The following is an 18,383-nucleotide window of genomic DNA, read 5'->3' as shown; positions in this document are numbered from 1 at the left end:
GCCCACAAGATGGGTATGGGGTGCATAATAAATGAACTAAACTAAAACATCTGTAGCCAATCACAACGCTGCCTTATCGGAGCTTATCCGTGACCACTTGCGACATATTTACGTCGAATTTTCTTATAAAATTAGTATATTTCAAAGTAAAACAATGTTTTTTCAACTTGTACAGTCAGCACCGACAGTGTAGTATATAAATATGTTACATTTTTTGTTTACCTACGTAATTCTAAGAGATAGTGTATAGCTCCCCTTGTCGCTCCCAAGACTTGAGAAGCGATGGTAACTATTTACCTATTTATTTACCTAAATTTACCCAAGGGCCACTAACTATACAGTGGCCTCGACGAGGACAAAAAGCCAAGGGCTTGTTAAGTCCCGCCACTTGTCCTAATGATATTTTCTAGCTGGATCTTGGCAGGTACGGCTTCAGCGGGTAGGCGGTTCCATGGGTTTTAACCATCTGGATAAAAAAACGTTTTCAGTCTTACTTGAGGGAACATACTCTCCAACACTATATCTGTGATTGCTCTGTTATCAGTGACTTCATACCAAATGGTATGAGGCACTTTGAGCTCTGTAAATACTTCATACACTCAGGAATATTGGAAGATATTCTTGTGCTGTATCCAGATTTTGCCAGTGGAGGCTATAATAGATCAGCCATTCATTTTATGTTCTCACCTGATTTTTTGTCAGAGTTGATTTGTTTTTGTATTAAGGCAGGTATTTTCTCCCCTGATTCTATGTATGGCTAACCATCCTGTGAGATGGAATTACTAGTTGAACCTATTGCTAGTTCTTGATCTACACTGTGTAATATCTCATATAGAATAGGGGTAGCAGCACATTGATTTTTTTTTTTTTTTTTTTTTTTTTTTTTTTTTTGAGATATATACAAGAGTTGTTTCATTCTTGTACACTGTACATTGTTGCATTAGTGTATACCTAATTTTGCTAACTAAAAAAAAAAGAAAGTACTCTCTTCAAGTGTGATTATCTTCCGGGTTCTCCCAGTTGACCACGGGTGACGGGACTCGTGCCTACTGTATATGATTGCTATTTATTTTGTTTGAAGTCCTTAAATTGTTTCATTAATACAGTTTGACACTCGTGTAGTTTTGTCATCAATATTTCCTATTGTTCTCATTTCTACCATCTTTCCAATTGCAGTGCTGGATTTATTGTGTAGCAAGTATATTAATTAATAATATACTTGCTCTATATTCTCATTAGGAAAGAGGGTACCCTTCCCCTGCAGCTTATCAGGGGAAGGGAAAGCTATATAATTGCAGTACCTCATTAGTAATTGGGTTCATTCTTAACTCACAATCAGGAATCCCAGGTTCGAATCTTAGGCGGGACAGGAATGGTTGAGCATGTTTCCTTTCAACTAATCCTCTTCACCTAGCAGTAAATAGATACCTGGGTGTTAATGAACTTATGGGGGTTGTATCCTAGGGAGGGTCAGTACAGTACTTGGATCATGGGAAAAAGGATCTTGATAGAACCCTAAAGTGTATTTTATGCACAGGATGTCTGTCTCGGACAAAATAAATTATTATAATGTACAATACTGTAGGTACCTGGAGGGGATTCTGGGAGTTTTTGAACTCCCCAAGCCCAGCTTAGAGCCAGACTTGACTCGTGAGAGCTTGGTCCAACAGGGTATTGCTTGAGGTGGCCTGCAGGCCCATGTATTCTCTACAACCAGGTTGGTCTAAGTATAATTATACTACGTGCATATGGAAACTATAATGTTGTTTTTTATTGATATAAATATACAGTATTTGCAAATATCTACCATCAGCACTTATTTAAAAAAAAATTGGGGCTGAAAACTAAATAGCGACAACTACTTCACGACTCTTAGATATAATAAACCAATATATTTACTGAACTGGGTCTGGTCCTAAATGATTCATATAAATAATGTAACAGAGGTGACAAATAAAACAATCAAGTATACTTCTGAAAAGTTGTATTCACATAATCCTCTATGAATCAATTTATGTTATCTAAACCTTATAATAAACATTACATTTTTTAAATACAATACTGTATAAAAAAAAATTAACCTGTAACACTGGGCATTCATACAGCATTTATTGCTTAAAATAACTTAAACGACAAACAATGTCGTGTAGCATTAGGATGGTTGAACGTGATGCCTCCACAAATACATAATGTAAAATAAAATTATATTTGTAGAATATACAGTACAGTATTATGATAAAAAATCTAAGTTAAATAATAAACTATTTAATACTAAGACAAATCTAAATGTGTATAATTATTTTGTACTTAAATATCCATATCTGAAATTATTGTACCATACAACTCTGAATATTTATAACAAACTACATCAGACAGCTGTTAACAATCACCTTCAACATTATCATGTGTGTGTGTGTACTTATAACAAGCTGCATCAGACAGCTGTTGACAATTAATCATAATAATCATCTTCATAGTATTCATCATTCCCATTATATTCTCCTCTTCTTCTCTGTAGAAGTTGTAAGGTGGACAAGCTACTCTCATCTTCCTCCTCCTCCTCCTCTTCTTCTGGGTCATCTTCCTCATTTTCCTCCTCCTCATCTCCCTCTTCATCTTGTTTAGTTTTAACAGAGTCACAGCTTGTATCATGCAATGGTTTTTTAGACACGTTATCCTTATCATCTTTGCTGGGATTCCTAGGTCGCTTTCCTGTTAATGAATGGAGTACAGATGATATACCTTTAGGAGTTTCCACTGGAGCAGCTTTTATAAGCTTAGGATTTGGCTTCTCTTCCTTAATATCTACTTTTCCTTCTTCTTCATCACCATTCAGGCTACGAAGGACATCATAATTTATTTTATTTGACAGTCTCTTCTCTAAAAGCATTTTCTCAATTGCTTCTCCAGCTGTATTTGCAGGAGTATTACTCTTTGACTTTTTAGTATAGTTTTTCTTCTTCTTTGGTGGCTTTCCTTCCTTTTCCCTTTCTTCTGCCTCTTTCTTTTCCCTTTCTTCCTTAATTTTCATTTCCTCCAAGTATTCTTTGTTTATTTTCATCCATAATTCTGTTTTTAACTTTATCTCCCTATGAGACATTATATATGAATCAATTTCAACATCGTCAATTCCAGCCAAGTCTAAGACTCCATTATCTTCTGGTTCTGGATCAGCAGGACGAATCTCCATGCACTCTTCTATAGTCTCTTTCAGGCCAAGACTTGCAGCAGAAGGCCCAATTCCCTGAGGTTTTATTTCTTTCTTTACTTCATCTTCACATGAATCATCAAGGCATTTATTTATTGTTTCTAATGTTGCTTCTGTTATAAATTTGTGTGTGTCAGCATTTTCCTGTTCAACAAATTCTTCTTCCACATCTTCTTTATCATACTTTGCCCAAATACCTCTCAGTTTTCGTTTTCTTTCCTCCAAATGCTTCTCTATCTCTTGCTGAAGCTCTGTTAGTTCACTGTCTAAGTCTTCCTGCTTATCTAAGAGCATTTGAACCCTTTCACGTTCCCGTTTTCTTGCCGCCCTAAATGCTGGTGGATCTTGTTCCTCAGCTAAATCCACTGTCATGAATTCTTCTAATGTCAGGGCACTTGATGGGGTCTCACCAAATTCTGTCAAACGTTTTCGTAATGTTGATTCATGAACCTTCACAACTTTTATAACATCTGTAATGGTACGATTGAAGTTGTGGAGCCTAGCAGCTATAACTAGTGCAGCACCACATACTCCAGATGGTCTTCTACCAGTGTGCATCCAGTCACGTTTCATTCGTTTAACTAATCTTAATGCAGTTTCGGATACATCGTGTGCTTTATCACCAAATGATAATTTATATGCAAATCTCCATATATATAAACATGGGTCCATAGCAGGGATATTTATACACAGCGCTGTAGATAACCGAAGATATGTTCGACCAAGTTCATAAACATCAATTTGGAGAGCATCACTAACATCAATGAGCATGTGAGCTGTTTGTTCAGTTCTGCAAGTGATGTATACACAAGCACCAATTACATGGTTAGTTTTTCTGCCACGTGTAAGTCCTTTACTTAACCCTAATTTAAAAAAGTTAAAAGAAGTCTCAATACTTTGTTGCTTGAGACGCAGCTGCTGTGCAAGTGCATTTATCTTTTTTTTAGCATTATTAAGTGTGATTTCTTTGCTTTCTCTTGCAAAAGTTCCATGAAAACCTCTAAACATAGGCCGTTTACTAACAGCATCTGAGGCAACAAACTGCCCAACAGCTGAACTTCCTCCATGAGAATTGTCAAGAAATTGAACTTCACTAACAATGTTGTGTTCTGACAGAACTGTACCACAGGAGGTGCAAACAGCATCTCCACGAGCAGGATCAATGTCAATTTCCCCACAGCCACAGTAATGACAACGTGACGACATCTTGTCTCTTTCATCTGAAATTGAGGAAAGTATCACGATGAGCAAACTTATAGTTTCCTTCTTTAGCTACTTGCTTCTAATAATAATACTGTACTGTACTTTTAGGCAGCATGCTACAATTCTTACATTAATACAGTATTTAAGACTTATAAACAGAAATGTTTTGATCACACCAGACGAGTACAGATAGAAAAATGTGTGCAGGCTTGTTTACTAAAGAGTGGTAGTGGTGTCTGTAGTGCTTGAGATGACCGCAGTGACTGATGTGTATGCAATGAATGTTTTGTTTGTAATGACTGCGAAGGCTGTAACAACTGCAGAGATGGGTGCAGTTATTGTGGGCATTTTGTTCAAATTCAAAAAATTCAAAATTCAAATGTTTATTCAGATAAAGTACATACATACAGGGTGTGATACAAATATTGACAAATATTGATGAATTTATAGATAGAGCTAGTACATACAATGCCTAAAGCCACTATTACGCAAAGAGTTTCGGGTTGTTAGTGTTTATGTATGGCAGTTGCTGTGGTAATAAAGGTTGTTATAGTTTTGGTGGTAGTGTTGGGTGTAGTTGTGATGATTGTAACAGTGGCTTTGGTTGTGAAATTTTTAGGTGATGAATTTGCCTGCAGTCTGTTCCAAGAGTTCTACTCTCCAGTCCCAGCCTGGGGTCAGGTTTGTCTTGATGATTCCTGTTTTCCATTTAAGTTCTTAATTTGTAATCCTTGTGCACACTTGGAGTGGGTTTTGAAAGTTGTTCTACTCCCAAGCCTAGCCCACAGGCTCTCATATACAATACAACCCAATTGGACTGGTACTTCTTGCAGGCACTTGGCTATTTTTTTCTTGTCCAGTGGAAGATTATATATACCTGTTTGCATCTGTTTTAGTGTCTTTTAACAAGGTAATTTTCATGCTGATTTTGGTACAGTATCCTCTGCATAGGATGACATGAAACGGTGACTTTATTCTTGTCTATATGTGATTAGGATATGAAATAGTGGTGGTGGAGGTGTGGAGGATATGAAATATTCCAGAACCAAGTCAACTTCATACCAGGAATGGTTGTGGGCCACAAGACTAACACTGCAAAACCAGGCATGACAAGAGTGGATCTCATTGAAACTTTTAAAATACAGTACTGAACAATTTGGATAATGTTAATCCAGACAATTTCTTCAAAAGGTCAGTTGTAACACAAACAAAGAGCAATGCTTTCAAACTCAATAAGCTACAATGTAGGACTGAAAACAGGAGATGCTTTTTCACCCACAGGGTTATAAACCCATGGAACTGCCTGCCCCCCAAAGCCATAAATGCCAAAAGTCTGCTGAACTTTAAAATCCAGCTAAAAAATCATCTGAACAAATGGGGGGGCCTGTAATAAGCTGCTGGTTATGTCTCAAAGGCCACTCGTGTGTTAGTGGTCCTCAGCTAAATTTAGGTAAATACAGATGACAAAGAGAGTTGGCCCCAAGATGGAATCTTGTGGTACTCCACTCAACACATTTTTGCCAGTAAGGTTCATTTTCATTTAGGACAACCCTTTGCTTTCTTTGTTTTAACCATAGTTTTATCCATTCTAGTATTTTACCATTCATTCCATGTGCTTATTATTTCCAAGGCCATCTTTCATGTAGTACCATATGAAATTACTTTCAGTAGATGTATTCTACATCTACTGAAAGTCCTTTAAAATAGCTGGCTACTGTTTCCCAAAATTTGAATAGGTTAGCAAGGCAAGCCTTTTTTTTAACAAAAACGTATTTTGCTGATTTTACTAGATTGTCAACTGTGAGATGGTAAATTATTCCCTTTTAGGATTCTCTTCATAAGCTTGAAGATGGGAGGTTAGGCTGATTGGTAAGTAATTCTCTGCCAAACTGAATTTTTTGTTTTGTTTTTTGTTTTTAAGCTGGGATGACATTTGTATACAGTACTGAATTTTCAATCTAGCAGGACTTCCTCTTAGTCCAGATATTTCTGAATTGGAGTGTCAGTGGTACCGCTTGCTGGGCAGTTCCTTTACAATTTTAGATTATATTCTATCCATATTGGGGGCTTTAGATTCCTTAAATTTGTCAAAGTATCTCCTGTTTTCTGTCCTACATTGTGGCTCATTGAGCTTCAAGCTGTTGCTCCTTGTGTTACATTTGACTTTTTGAAGTGACCATATCTTTTGCAATAAACCATATATCAGTACTGGGAATTATTAATCTTTAAGCCACCGAAAACATCTTACTTAGGTGTCTGAAGACCAGCAAACTTACCCTACTGGAGTATACATATCTGACAGAACATGCATCTCATAAACAAGAAACTTGAAGTATTGAAGTTTGTTTTCATTGTAAGAACAGAGAACTAAACTATTAGGATAAGTTTAGGCAATTTAATCACACAACTCTATAGAGCAGTTCCTACAATCTTGTACAGCCACTAGCAGGCATAGCGTTTCGGGCAAGTACTTAATCCTAATTTTCCCCAGAATACGACACACCAAATTTTATTAACCAGGTACCCAGTCACTGCTGAGTGAACAGAGGCTACAATTATGGATTGGCACCAAGTAAATCCTCCCTGGCTAGGACATGAACCCAGGCCAAATCGCTCGTGAAGTGCCAGGCAAGTGTGTTACCACTTCGCCATGGGAACTGCTAGAGTGTTAATAGGATATGATAGTAATAGGACTAATAGGATAGTAATAGGATATGATCACTACAGTGGTACCTCGGAACACGAGTGTCCCTGTATGCGAGTTTTTCGGAATACGAGCAGGATTTCCTCGGAAAATGTGTCTCGGAAGGCGAGGGTTACCTCGGACCACGAGTTTGTTGATACGTGTACAAGCCGACTAGCGCATAGTGGCACAGCGATCGCGCCTCAGTTTACCAGTGTCTCGCGCCCAGTGACTATCCCACCTGAATTCTTCACAAGGATTTACAGTTTTTTGTCGTTTTTTGGGTCATTTGAGCATAAAAGTTGTCATTATATATCTCGCCATGGGTCTCAAGAAAGCCATTGGTAAGGTTCAACCTAAGAAAATAGCTGTGAGTAGAGGCAGTAGAGGATGTCCCTTCTTGATTAAGAAAATGTGTGAAGTATGGGAAGAACTGCAAAGTTTTGTTGAAAAAACTCACCCAGATAAAGCTGTAGCAGGCCGTTGCATTGACCTTTTAAATGACAATGTGATGTCTTAATACAGACAAGTGTTAAAATGTAGGGAAAAACAAGTGTCTTTAGACAGATTCTTAGTAAAACAAGCAAGTCCTAGTGGTATGCAGGCAAAATGTGCCAGAGTGTGCATACCAGTGAAGTCCTCACTGCCTGATGGTATAATGGAAGGAGACTCCCCTTCCAAACAGTAACACCTCTCCTCCTCCCTCCTCCTCACATCTTCCATACACCAACAGCAGTTCTCTTGAGGTTATCTTGAGATGATTTCGGGGCTTTTTTTTTTTAGTGTCCCCGCGGCCCGGTCCTCGACCAGGCCTCCACCCCCAGGAAGCAGCCCGTGACAGCTGACTAACTCCCAGGTACCTATTTTACTGCTAGGTAACAGGGGCATAGGGTGAAAGAAACTCTACCCAGTGTTTCTCGCCGGCGCCTGGGATCGAACCCAGGACCACAGGATCACAAGTCCAGCGTGCTGTTCGCTCGGCCGACCGGCTCCCCCCAACAAGGGTCCTCAGCAAGGGTAAGTAATAACTTGAACATCAAATCAAATCAAATCAAATCAAATGTTTATTTAGGTAAGGTACAAACATACAAGAGATTTTACAAAGAGTGATGGATTTATAGATAGGGCTAGTACATACAATGCCTAAAGCCACTATTACGCAAAGCGTTTCGAGCATGAAAAACTTAAATGACTGAAGCTTAATACTAATTGAGCATAAAGAATAAAATGAGTTGAGAACAAATAAAAAAAAAAAGAGATAAAAAAGGGGGGAACATGGCTGAAAAAGCAGCACAAATACAATTCTGTCGACAAGCAGTGCCATTTAAAAAAAAAAAGACATTGGTTGACAATAGAGGGGTAAGGTAGGTTACAGGGAATTTATTAGGTATAGCTTCATTTTTATCTTAAACTGGTTGAGAGAGGTACAGTCTTTAACATGGTTGGGAAGATCATTCCACATTCTGGGTCCCGTGATTTGTAGAGCATTTCTAGTTTGATTAAGTAGTACTCTAGGAATATCAAAACTGTATTTATTTTTGGTGTGGTGCTCATGGGTTCTGTTACAACCTTCTATGAAACTTTTGAGGTCAGGATTGGCATTACAGTTCAGCGTTTTATATATGTATAATACACATGAGAGAATGTGCAGTGACTTAATATCTAACATATTCAGAGATTTGAGTAGGAGTACCGAGTGATGTCTGGGGCCAGAGTTGGATATTGTCCTAATAGCAGCTTTGTGTTGAGTAATTGGAGGACGTAAATGATTTTGGGTAGTAGAACCCCAAGCACAAATACCATAGTTGAGATATGGATAGATGAGGGAGTAATAGGGTCACCAGGGCAGGGCGGGGTACATAATATCTGATCTTAGAAAGAATGCCAACAGTTTTTGAAACTTTTTTTGATATATTTAGAATGTGTCCCTGGAAATTCAGCTTGTGGTCAATGAGAATGCCAAGGAATTTGCCATCTAATTTGTTACAAATTTGGGTATTGTTTATTTTGAGATTTATTTGATTAGAGGATTTATTGGCAAACAGAATATAGAAAGTTTTGTCAATGTTAAGGGTGAGTTTGTTGGCAGTTAGCCAAAGATGGACTTTACTTAGCTCAGTATTTACTGTGGCATTTAGAGCAAGGGGGTCAGGACTGGAGTAAATGAAGGTTGTGTCGTCAGCAAATAGAATTGGTTTGAGGTGTTGGGAGGCATTTGGAAGGTCATTAATGTAGATGAGAAAGAGGAGAGGGCCAAGCATGCTGCCCTGAGGAACACCAATGTTGATGGGTAGGGTGGGAGAAATTGAATTATTCACAGAAACATACTGGAGCCTGTCTGTAAGGTAGGATTTGAAGTACTGCAGGGAGTGTCCTCTGACTCCATAATGATGTAATTTAAGAAGAAGGTTTTGGTGGTTGACAGTGTCAAAAGCCTTACGCAGGTCCACAAATAACCCAACAGGGAACTCATTTTTATCAAGTGCTGTATGAATCAAGTTAAGCATACTAATAAGTGCATCGTTAGTGCTTTTTTTGGGTCTGAAGCCATATTGGCAAGAGCTAAGTACATAGTTTTGTAGGTTTATTTAGATGAATTAGGTATAAAAATTTAGTTTGATGTGGGGTTTTTGGGGTAGTCAGGAACGGATTAATTCATTTCCCATTATTTCTTATGGGGAAATTACTTCGGAATACGAGCCATCTCCAGGAACGAATTAAACTCTTAAACTGAGGTACCCCTGTACATACATGATAATGAAGGGAATATATACAACCCATCCTCCTGTTTAGATAGTAGTTTTTGTAACTTTGTGCTCCATAGTACAAATATTGATGTACTAGTCAATTACATAGTAGAATTTGGTACTACAGTATTCACTTTATAATCCCCCCCAAAAATGAAGCTAAAAAAACAAATATTCCTAGGCCTAGTATAGCACACATATTTATTACTTTAAGCCTCAGATATCATGTATTAGGCTTAGGAAGGTTAGGTTAGGTTAGTTTGTCTTTGCAACATAAATATAAAATCTTTTCCAGTTTGTCAAAATTCAATATAAAGTTCCAATTTCTACTTTCTAATTGAGTTGAACATTGGTATATGTCCTCAGCATTACAATAAGTACTACCAAAATAGGAGGATTGGCTGATATGCAAGAAAACAAGGCCAGCCTATTTAAATTGAGAGGAAAGAGAAAAAAAAAGAGGACATTGGTGGAATCTGGAAACTAAATGTCACAAATATTATGAAATTCTTAGTATTGCATATGCATATTGAGCAAGTGGAATGCACTGAAAGGGAAAGTCTTCAAACCCATTTCCATCCACACCTTCAAAAATAGATACACTACAGAATTTGGATGTTAGGGTGTACAAAATGCACACGAAGTACAATGGCAGTCGCAGATAGTTAAGCATGTACCATCTCTCCGTACTTTCTGATCAATTCATACCATAGTTATTATGTAATAATTATACCCTATACAGTATACAACATTACAAAATATGCATCAAATAATGAACCTATTTTATTGTAACCTAATCCCAACCTTGACTAATTATATGAATGGTTTGTGAGTAGCTTCTCGATGCTTTATAAACAAATACATAATATTCAGTGTTCATGTTTAGTATAACCTGATGTATGCAGGTATAATTATTACATTGTCATGTACGAGCAACTGAGCAGAGGGTAGGAAGCCTGTGTCCACTTGCAGGTGGGACGACAACACCAAACACCCCATCATGGGCTAGCTGGGGAAATATTAACTGTACAAGACACATATGTATTTATATTTGGTAACTGTGCAACCTTCATCGCTATCAAAGTTACTCCTCAACACCAGAATAATTAATAACACGGTAGACTGTCTGCCGTATATCGATTTCGTACCTTGGCGATATCAACTACGAAACGTGTTTCTCGCAGTTTAGAGGTTGCTACTTATTAATCTACTTACCAAGAGTTCACACAGGGAACACTACACATATGTGGATAAGTATATGAGAATAACTGTTGTTTATCCTGTGTACAACAGACGACACGGGCGAGCCAGGGAGCCTGGGCGGTTACTCTCCGCCTCCACACACACACCGAGGTACAAAGGGTTGGTGAGATTATCAAAATCAAAAATCAAAATGTTTATTCAGGTAAAAGTACATCCATAGAAGATGAGTTACAAACATAATGTTGGATTTATAGATAGAGCTAGTACATACAATACCTTAAGCCACTAATACGCACAGCGTTTCGGGCAAGGTTGCACAAGACTGGGCAATTACACAAGATTGGAATTTTTACATTCATGCAAAGACACTAACACGCATAGCGTTTCGGGCAGGTCCTTAATCTAACATATCAGGTAAGATGAAATGGTACATTATAGCAAAGTTTTTATATCAACAAATAACTACAACATAAGCTGACAGCGATGATTATACTGGTAAAGATATATATTCCAAAGACTGGGTCCTTTTATTTGTATGGAGTGTTTGCACAGATTTAGTCTAACTCTGGGGGATATCAAAGAGATATTTATTTATGGTGTGGTGCTCATGGGTTCTATTACATCTATCAAGGAAAAATTTCAGATCAAGATTAGCATTTCAGGAACAATGTTTTATACATGTAGATAGCACATGAAAATGTGTTGAGTGAGTTATTTAGTATGTTAAGGGACTTAAACAGAGGGACCGTGTTTTGTCTGAAGACAGTGTTAAAATTCTGATAGCAGATTTTTGCTGAGTGATGATAGGCTTGAGGTAATTTGCAGTGGTTGTGTAACGTATAGGAAATAAAAAGGAAGGAAATAAATAATGATAGTAATGAGTGAGGGTTTGAGATGAGGGAGGTAGAAAGGTAGAAGGGAGGTGAGAGGAGTAAAAGGAGTCTGGGAGTAGCGAAGAGTGTGGTCAGGTGGAAGGGAAAGTTTGAAAAGGCAGAGGGAGAGGAGAGAGAGAGTAGAAAGTAGAAAGTAAAAGGTAGAAAGTAGACGTAGAAGGTAGAAAGTAGCTGCTACCATCCATTCTAGTTCAGTACATACAAGACAAGGAATGGAACTTGTCTGTACTCTAGGTTGTTATCAAATGTATCTGCTGTCAGCATGTACTCGTATATTATAATCTTAAAACCAGTAAGCTCAGAGTGCTCCACACTCTAGCTTGCAATATATCAGAAAATCCAAGATCTAGGGAACACAATTAAAGTCAGATTAAAAAGTAAGTTAATCAAATATATATTTAACATGATAAGTATCATAATTCAGGCAATTCAACTTAATGTTCACTATGTCAATATTAATATACAATGTGAGTCATTAAACAAGACATTGAGGACACTACAGCTGACTGCCCCTGAAATCACACAACACCTTCAGTTGGAAACATCAAATTTGTCACTTTACAGTTCACTCACAAAGTTTCTGAGCCTAAGTTGGATAGAGAGAGGGTGGAGGGCGTTGACGGACAGTCCCCCCCTGTCCGGCCGACAGCCTGGTCTCGGCGGCGGTTCAATCGTCCAGTCTCTCTGTCTGCTCTGTTCTCTGCTGATGCTCTACGCTCACGAATGTACAGTTCCCTGGGTATTTATGAGAGACCCTGTAGCTAGCTCCGCCTACTAAGTAGATAGCCTCAAGCCATCTACCTACCCCGCCTGGACAGCGGCTTGTTTGATGAAAAGGCACCACCAACCGTCTGCACTTATCAGCTTAGCAGAAGCAAAGTCAATTCACACGACCTGGCCTCTGGTCAACTTATGGTCACACACTCTAGAGGTGTGATTTTTTAATTGCTAAGGGTCAGACAACCTGGCGCCTCTCAAAATCCTGTCTGGCTGACTCATGTTCTTTGTAAAATATAATATAACCAAATTAAACACCTTTATGGTGTTACAGTTGAACCCCATGCACAGACACTGTATGGTAAATAGGGATAGATTAGTGCGTAGTATAATGAGAGGAGAGCAGGGTAAGGAACATAATATCTGATTTTAGAAAGTATAGCGACCGTTTTTTAGACTTTTTTTTGGCTATTGTTGTATGTGGGTGTTGAAGTTCAGTCCTTGTCTATGTATAGGCTAAGGAACTTCCTCTCATTTGTATTGATAATGTTATTTATTTATTTATATATATATACAAGAAGGTACATTGGGTTTATGAGAGTACATAGCACTGAGGTTTTTACAATCTTGTAAAGCCACTAGTACGCATGGCGTTTCTGCTCTAACAGGCAAAACTGAAAAGGTTGTAGCTGTAAAGGACGTGTAGGAAGGAGCTGGGAACCGCCTGACATCCTATAAGACTCGTCTTGAGACTTATACTCCAGGCGTTCGAGGAGACGGACTGTCTCCGTCCTTGGGGAGACGGAGACAGGAAGAGCGAGGAAGGTGATGGGAAGTCTTGTTTTGAAGACGAGAGGAGCGCCGAGGACCCGTCCGGCGTCACATGGTGATCGTTGAGGACGCCACTTGTGCAGAATAATATTCTGAACAATGTCATCCTGGAGGTTAATAGTAATTATAAAGCATAAATATTCACACTTCAATAAGTTAAAATCACTTAATTTGTCATTAACGAATTGTATCGTAAGTCAATTGAAACCAAATATTTAACATCATCCAGTGTCGTGTTAGGAACTTTGGGTTGTAGCGAGTTAATCTTATACTCGCTCCATTATCTCATTATCTTAATAGCATAACTAATTACAGAAGCTACAATCCTTTCCCCAATTACAGGTAATATTCTTCTCACCTTGTTGGAGGAAGCTGAGGTGTAATCACCATATAAGCAACGATTTGATGACTAGAAGACGACGGGAGACATCTCCCGTCACGTAGGGTGCAGTCGCACCTCCACAGATCTCCAGTATCATTTATTGATACTGGTGATGGCTCAAAAGGGCCACCACTTACGGGCTATTCATGCCCGTGCCACCTTTTGGATGGCTTAATCTTCATCAATCGACTAGAAGACAGTTCAATCTCCACAGTCAACAATGTAGTACTCGGCGTGTACAGTCCTAATCAACCCAAGACGCTACAGCTTCGACACAGAGCAGACAGCAGACTACGACCGCATCGAGCCGCCACGCTCTCCCACATAGAGCTCCACGACTCCGGCCTCACTCAGCTCTCTGCTCTGCTCCAGGCTTCGTCTCAACGTCTACGACACTGCTGTATCCAGGACTACTAAATAAATATGAAATTCACAAAACACTGTGTATCTAATCAACCCAACAACGTAACATAATCGTACGTTACAGGGTTACCTGGTTGATACCTGGTTGATGGGGTTCTGGGAGTTCTTCTACTCCCAAGCCCGGCCCGAGGCCAGGCTCGACTTGGGAGAGTTTGGTCCACCAGGCTGTTGCTTGGAGCGGCCCGCAGGCCCACATACCCACCACAGCCCGGTTGGTCCGGCACTCCTTGGAGGAATAAATCTAGTTTCCTCTTGAAAATGTCCACGGTTGTTCCGGCAATATTTCTTATGCTTGCTGGGAGGACGTTGAAAAACCGCGGACCTCTGATGTTTATACAGTGTTCTCTGATTGTGCTCTCTGGTTGTTGTGTTTGTTAGTCTGTTATTGCATATATTGTATATTGTAGTTGTCGAGCGGCCCCATTAACAGTTCTTGACTCACGGACGATTACTACTTAACTGCCTATTCTTGTATAACTGATTGATTGATAAAGATTAAGCCACCCAAGAGGTGGCACGGGCATGAATAGCCCGTAATTGTATAACAAATGTTGCTCTGTTATATCTGTTGTTTGTTGCAACATTTACAATGGAATGTTGTAATTGGTTTGGGAATTAGATTTTTAAATTAACAACTACAAACATTCAAGCTGGGGATCATTATTGGCTCATTAGAGACTCGTTCGGTTTTGGGGAAGTGAAGGAGTGGCTGTTGGCCCATTGATAATTGACAAGTCAGACGCGCAAAATGTTAACCAATGGGGTGAGTTTTAGAGTAAATATCAACCAATCAGCGGCCGGGTTTGGTTATCTGCTGGTTATAAAAGGGACGATGAGACTGTCTGACCATTGCACCTGAACGATAATTAACTACTGGTTCGTAGTGGTACACTTGTCAGCGCCCCGGGGGTCTACACAAGGCAGGTAGTCAAAAGCTACATAAATTAGGTATAATTCAGATGCTGGTCCCAGGACACGTCCCTACAGTAGATTGCTCTAGTTTAGAAAGTTGTTTGGTAATGTACAGTATAACCATGCGCGTTGACTGACGGTTTAAACCGGTTGACGCTAACCGGTTTAAAACTACATTAGTTTGTTGACAATTGACTTGAGAATGGTCCAGGACGGACCGAAACGTCGTCGTCCCTTCACCTTCTAGTGTGTGATCTGGTCAACTTACTTTAGCCACGTTATTGTGACTCATCGCCTGCACTACATTAGTTTCTTTCCAGTTCTATATTACATCTAACAGATTTGGATGTAATATAGAATATTATTTGGATGTAATATAGATGCAAGGGTGCCGCCTGAAGAGCGGCACCCTTGTCCTTCCAACCCCTTCCTGCAGTTAAGATGTCCCTCTAACTCTACCCCAACCTCAACCCCAGCTTCCGGTGGTCCCTCGGCCTAAGTATCTCGGCCTTCAATGACACGGCAAACTCCACCCTCCTTCCTGTGGAATACCTGGTAATATGATAAGTAAAATGTTCCAGTTTGATTTGGTTACTCGCCAAATCCCATAGATCAAACCAGACATATGCCTGGAGTACCAAAGATGCAGGTTAGATTCCTCAACATTGCTCTTATTGCCCTTTTTAGTAAATTCGGATTAATTTTTCAGCTTCAGACACATGAAACGAGGGCTGGTAAGACCTACCATTTCTCATGGTGCGTGAATACTAATGACTACAGCTGGGATACAGCACTCTTACTGCTAGTCTTGGACATTTTCAAGAGGAAACTAGATTTATTCCTCCAAGGAGTGCCGGACCAACCGGGCTGTGGTGGATATGTGGGCCTGCGGGCCGCTCCAAGCAACAGCCTGGTGGACCAAACTCTCACAAGTCGAGCCTGGCCTCGGGCCGGGCTTGGGGAGTAGAAGAACTCCCAGAACCCCATCAACCAGGTATCAACCAGAGGCTTCCAACTAGTTAGTATCAAGCCTAAGGATCTCTTCGTGAAGAGATTTATCGCAAAGAATGAGTTTACTTGCCATTAGTGTTTAAGTTATATATTATTGAAATACATGTGCATTAAACTCTAAATATGGTCATCCTGCTGGACTAAGATTTACTAAATGACGAAGAATTTTGATAAGACTACGTAATATTTGCTTTGTTAGGTGGGTTAAAATTTATGTAGACAAGCAGCAACGAGCGAGGCACGACGACGGGAGACATCTCCCGTCACACAGGGTGCAGTTGCACCTCCACAGATCTCCAGTATCAGCTAATGATACTGGTAATGGCTCCAAAGGGCCACCACTTACGGGTTATTCATGCCCGTGCCACCTTTTGGGTGGCTTAGTCTTCATCAATCAATCAATCGAGGCACGACGACCTGGAGGGGGTCATCCGGGTACCCAATACCCATCGGCTCTTTGAGGGTGGGGTTCAGAGTACATGCGGTGGTGGTACTGAACCCAATACCCATCCTCTGGGTGTAATGGTCCCTATTCCCATACCATGAGGGTTTGTGGACCCTATAACCATCCTGTGAAGGGTATTGGTTCCCATGTCCGGTAGTACAGTCAGATAGATTCTAGACGCACAATCCGGAATTCCGGGTTTGAATCCCGGGCGGGACATGAATGGTCGGGCACATTTCCTATCACCTAACGCGTAATACTCACCTAATTGTGCTTGCGGGGGTTGAGCTTTTGCTCTTTGGTCCCGACTCTCAACTGTCAATCAACTGGAATACAGATTCCCGAGCCTACTGGGCTCTATCATATCTACATTTGAAACTGTGTATGGAGTCAGCCTCCACCACATCACTGCCTAATGCATTCCATTTATTAACTACTCTGACACTGAAAAAATTCTTTCTAACGTCTCTGTGGCTCATCTGGGTACTGAGATACCAACTTTAATCTACAAAAAAGCCTCCAGATCTTTAGCCCCTGCTATTGCTTTGCTCTTCAACAAGTCACTTGAACTCCAAACCTTTCCAGATATTCTAAAAAAGCGAGAGTAACGCCTGTCCACAAATGTGGTGATCTCACAGATGTTAACAACTACAGACCTATATCAATCCTGCCAAACTTGTCAAAAATTTTTGAAAAACTAATCTATAAGCAGCTTTACTCATATCTAGCCAAACTCAATATACTTAGCCCTTGCCAATATGGCTTCAGGCCCAAAAAAAGCACTAACGATGCACTTATTAGTATGCTTAACTCGATTCATACAGCTCTTGATAAAAATGAGTTCCCTGTTGGGTTATTTGTGGACCTGCGCAAAGCTTTCGATACTGTCAACCACCAAAACCTTCTTCTTAAATTACATCATTATGGTGTCAGAGGACACTCCCTACAATACCTCAAATCCTACCTTACTGACAGGCTCCAATGTGTTTCTGTGAATAATACAATTTCTCCCACCCTACCCATCAACATTGGTGTTCCCCAGAGCAGCATACTTGGCCCTCTCCTCTTTCTCATCTACATTAATGACCTTCCAAATGCCTCCCAACACCTCAAACCAATTCTATTTGCTGACGACACAACCTTCATTTACTCCAGTCCTGATCCCCTTGCTCTAAATGCCACAGTAAATACTGAGCTAAATAAAGTCCATCTGTGGCTAACTGCCAACAAACTCACCCTTAACATTGACAAAACTTTCTATATTCTGTTTGGCAATAAATCCTCTAATCAAATAAATCTCAAAATAAACAATACCCAAATTTGTAACAAATTAGATGGCAAATTCCTTGGCATTCTCATTGACCACAAGCTGAATTTCCAGGGACACATTCTAAACATATAAAAAAAAGTTTCAAAAACTGTGGGCATTCTTTCTAAGATCAGATATTATGTACCACGCCCTGCCCTGGTGACTCTCTATTACTCCCTTATCTATCCATATCTCAACTATGGTATTTGTGCTTGGGGCTCTACTACCCAAAATCACTTACGTCCTCTAATTACTCAACACAAAGCTCCTATTAGGACAATATCCAATTCTGGCCCCAGACATCACTCGGTACCCCTACTCAAATCTCTGAATATGTTAGACATTAAGTCACTGCACATTCTCTCATGTGTATTATACATATATAAAACGCTAAACTATAATGCCAATCCTGATCT

General features: G+C 39.7%; 1 protein-coding gene across 1 annotated transcript; it reads right to left on the bottom strand.

The window, feature by feature from the left end:
- Positions 1-1,967: 1,967 nt before the first annotated feature.
- Positions 1,968-11,206, bottom strand: LOC138351304 (transcription factor IIIB 90 kDa subunit-like). The gene is made up of 2 exons (XM_069302949.1): positions 11,057-11,206; positions 1,968-4,428 (listed from the first exon to the last, which is right to left on the bottom strand). Exon 2 carries the CDS (start codon positions 4,412-4,414, stop codon positions 2,453-2,455), a length of 1,962 nt encoding a protein of 653 aa, XP_069159050.1. The 5' UTR covers positions 4,415-4,428; positions 11,057-11,206; the 3' UTR covers positions 1,968-2,452.
- Positions 11,207-18,383: the final 7,177 nt, after the last annotated feature.

This window comes from Procambarus clarkii, chromosome 49 (genome assembly GCF_040958095.1).
Source record: "Procambarus clarkii isolate CNS0578487 chromosome 49, FALCON_Pclarkii_2.0, whole genome shotgun sequence".
Classification (NCBI taxonomy): Eukaryota; Metazoa; Arthropoda; class Malacostraca; order Decapoda; family Cambaridae; genus Procambarus; species Procambarus clarkii.
The sequence above is the reverse complement of the archived record's forward strand: the minus strand, read 5'-3'. Positions and strand labels throughout refer to the sequence as shown.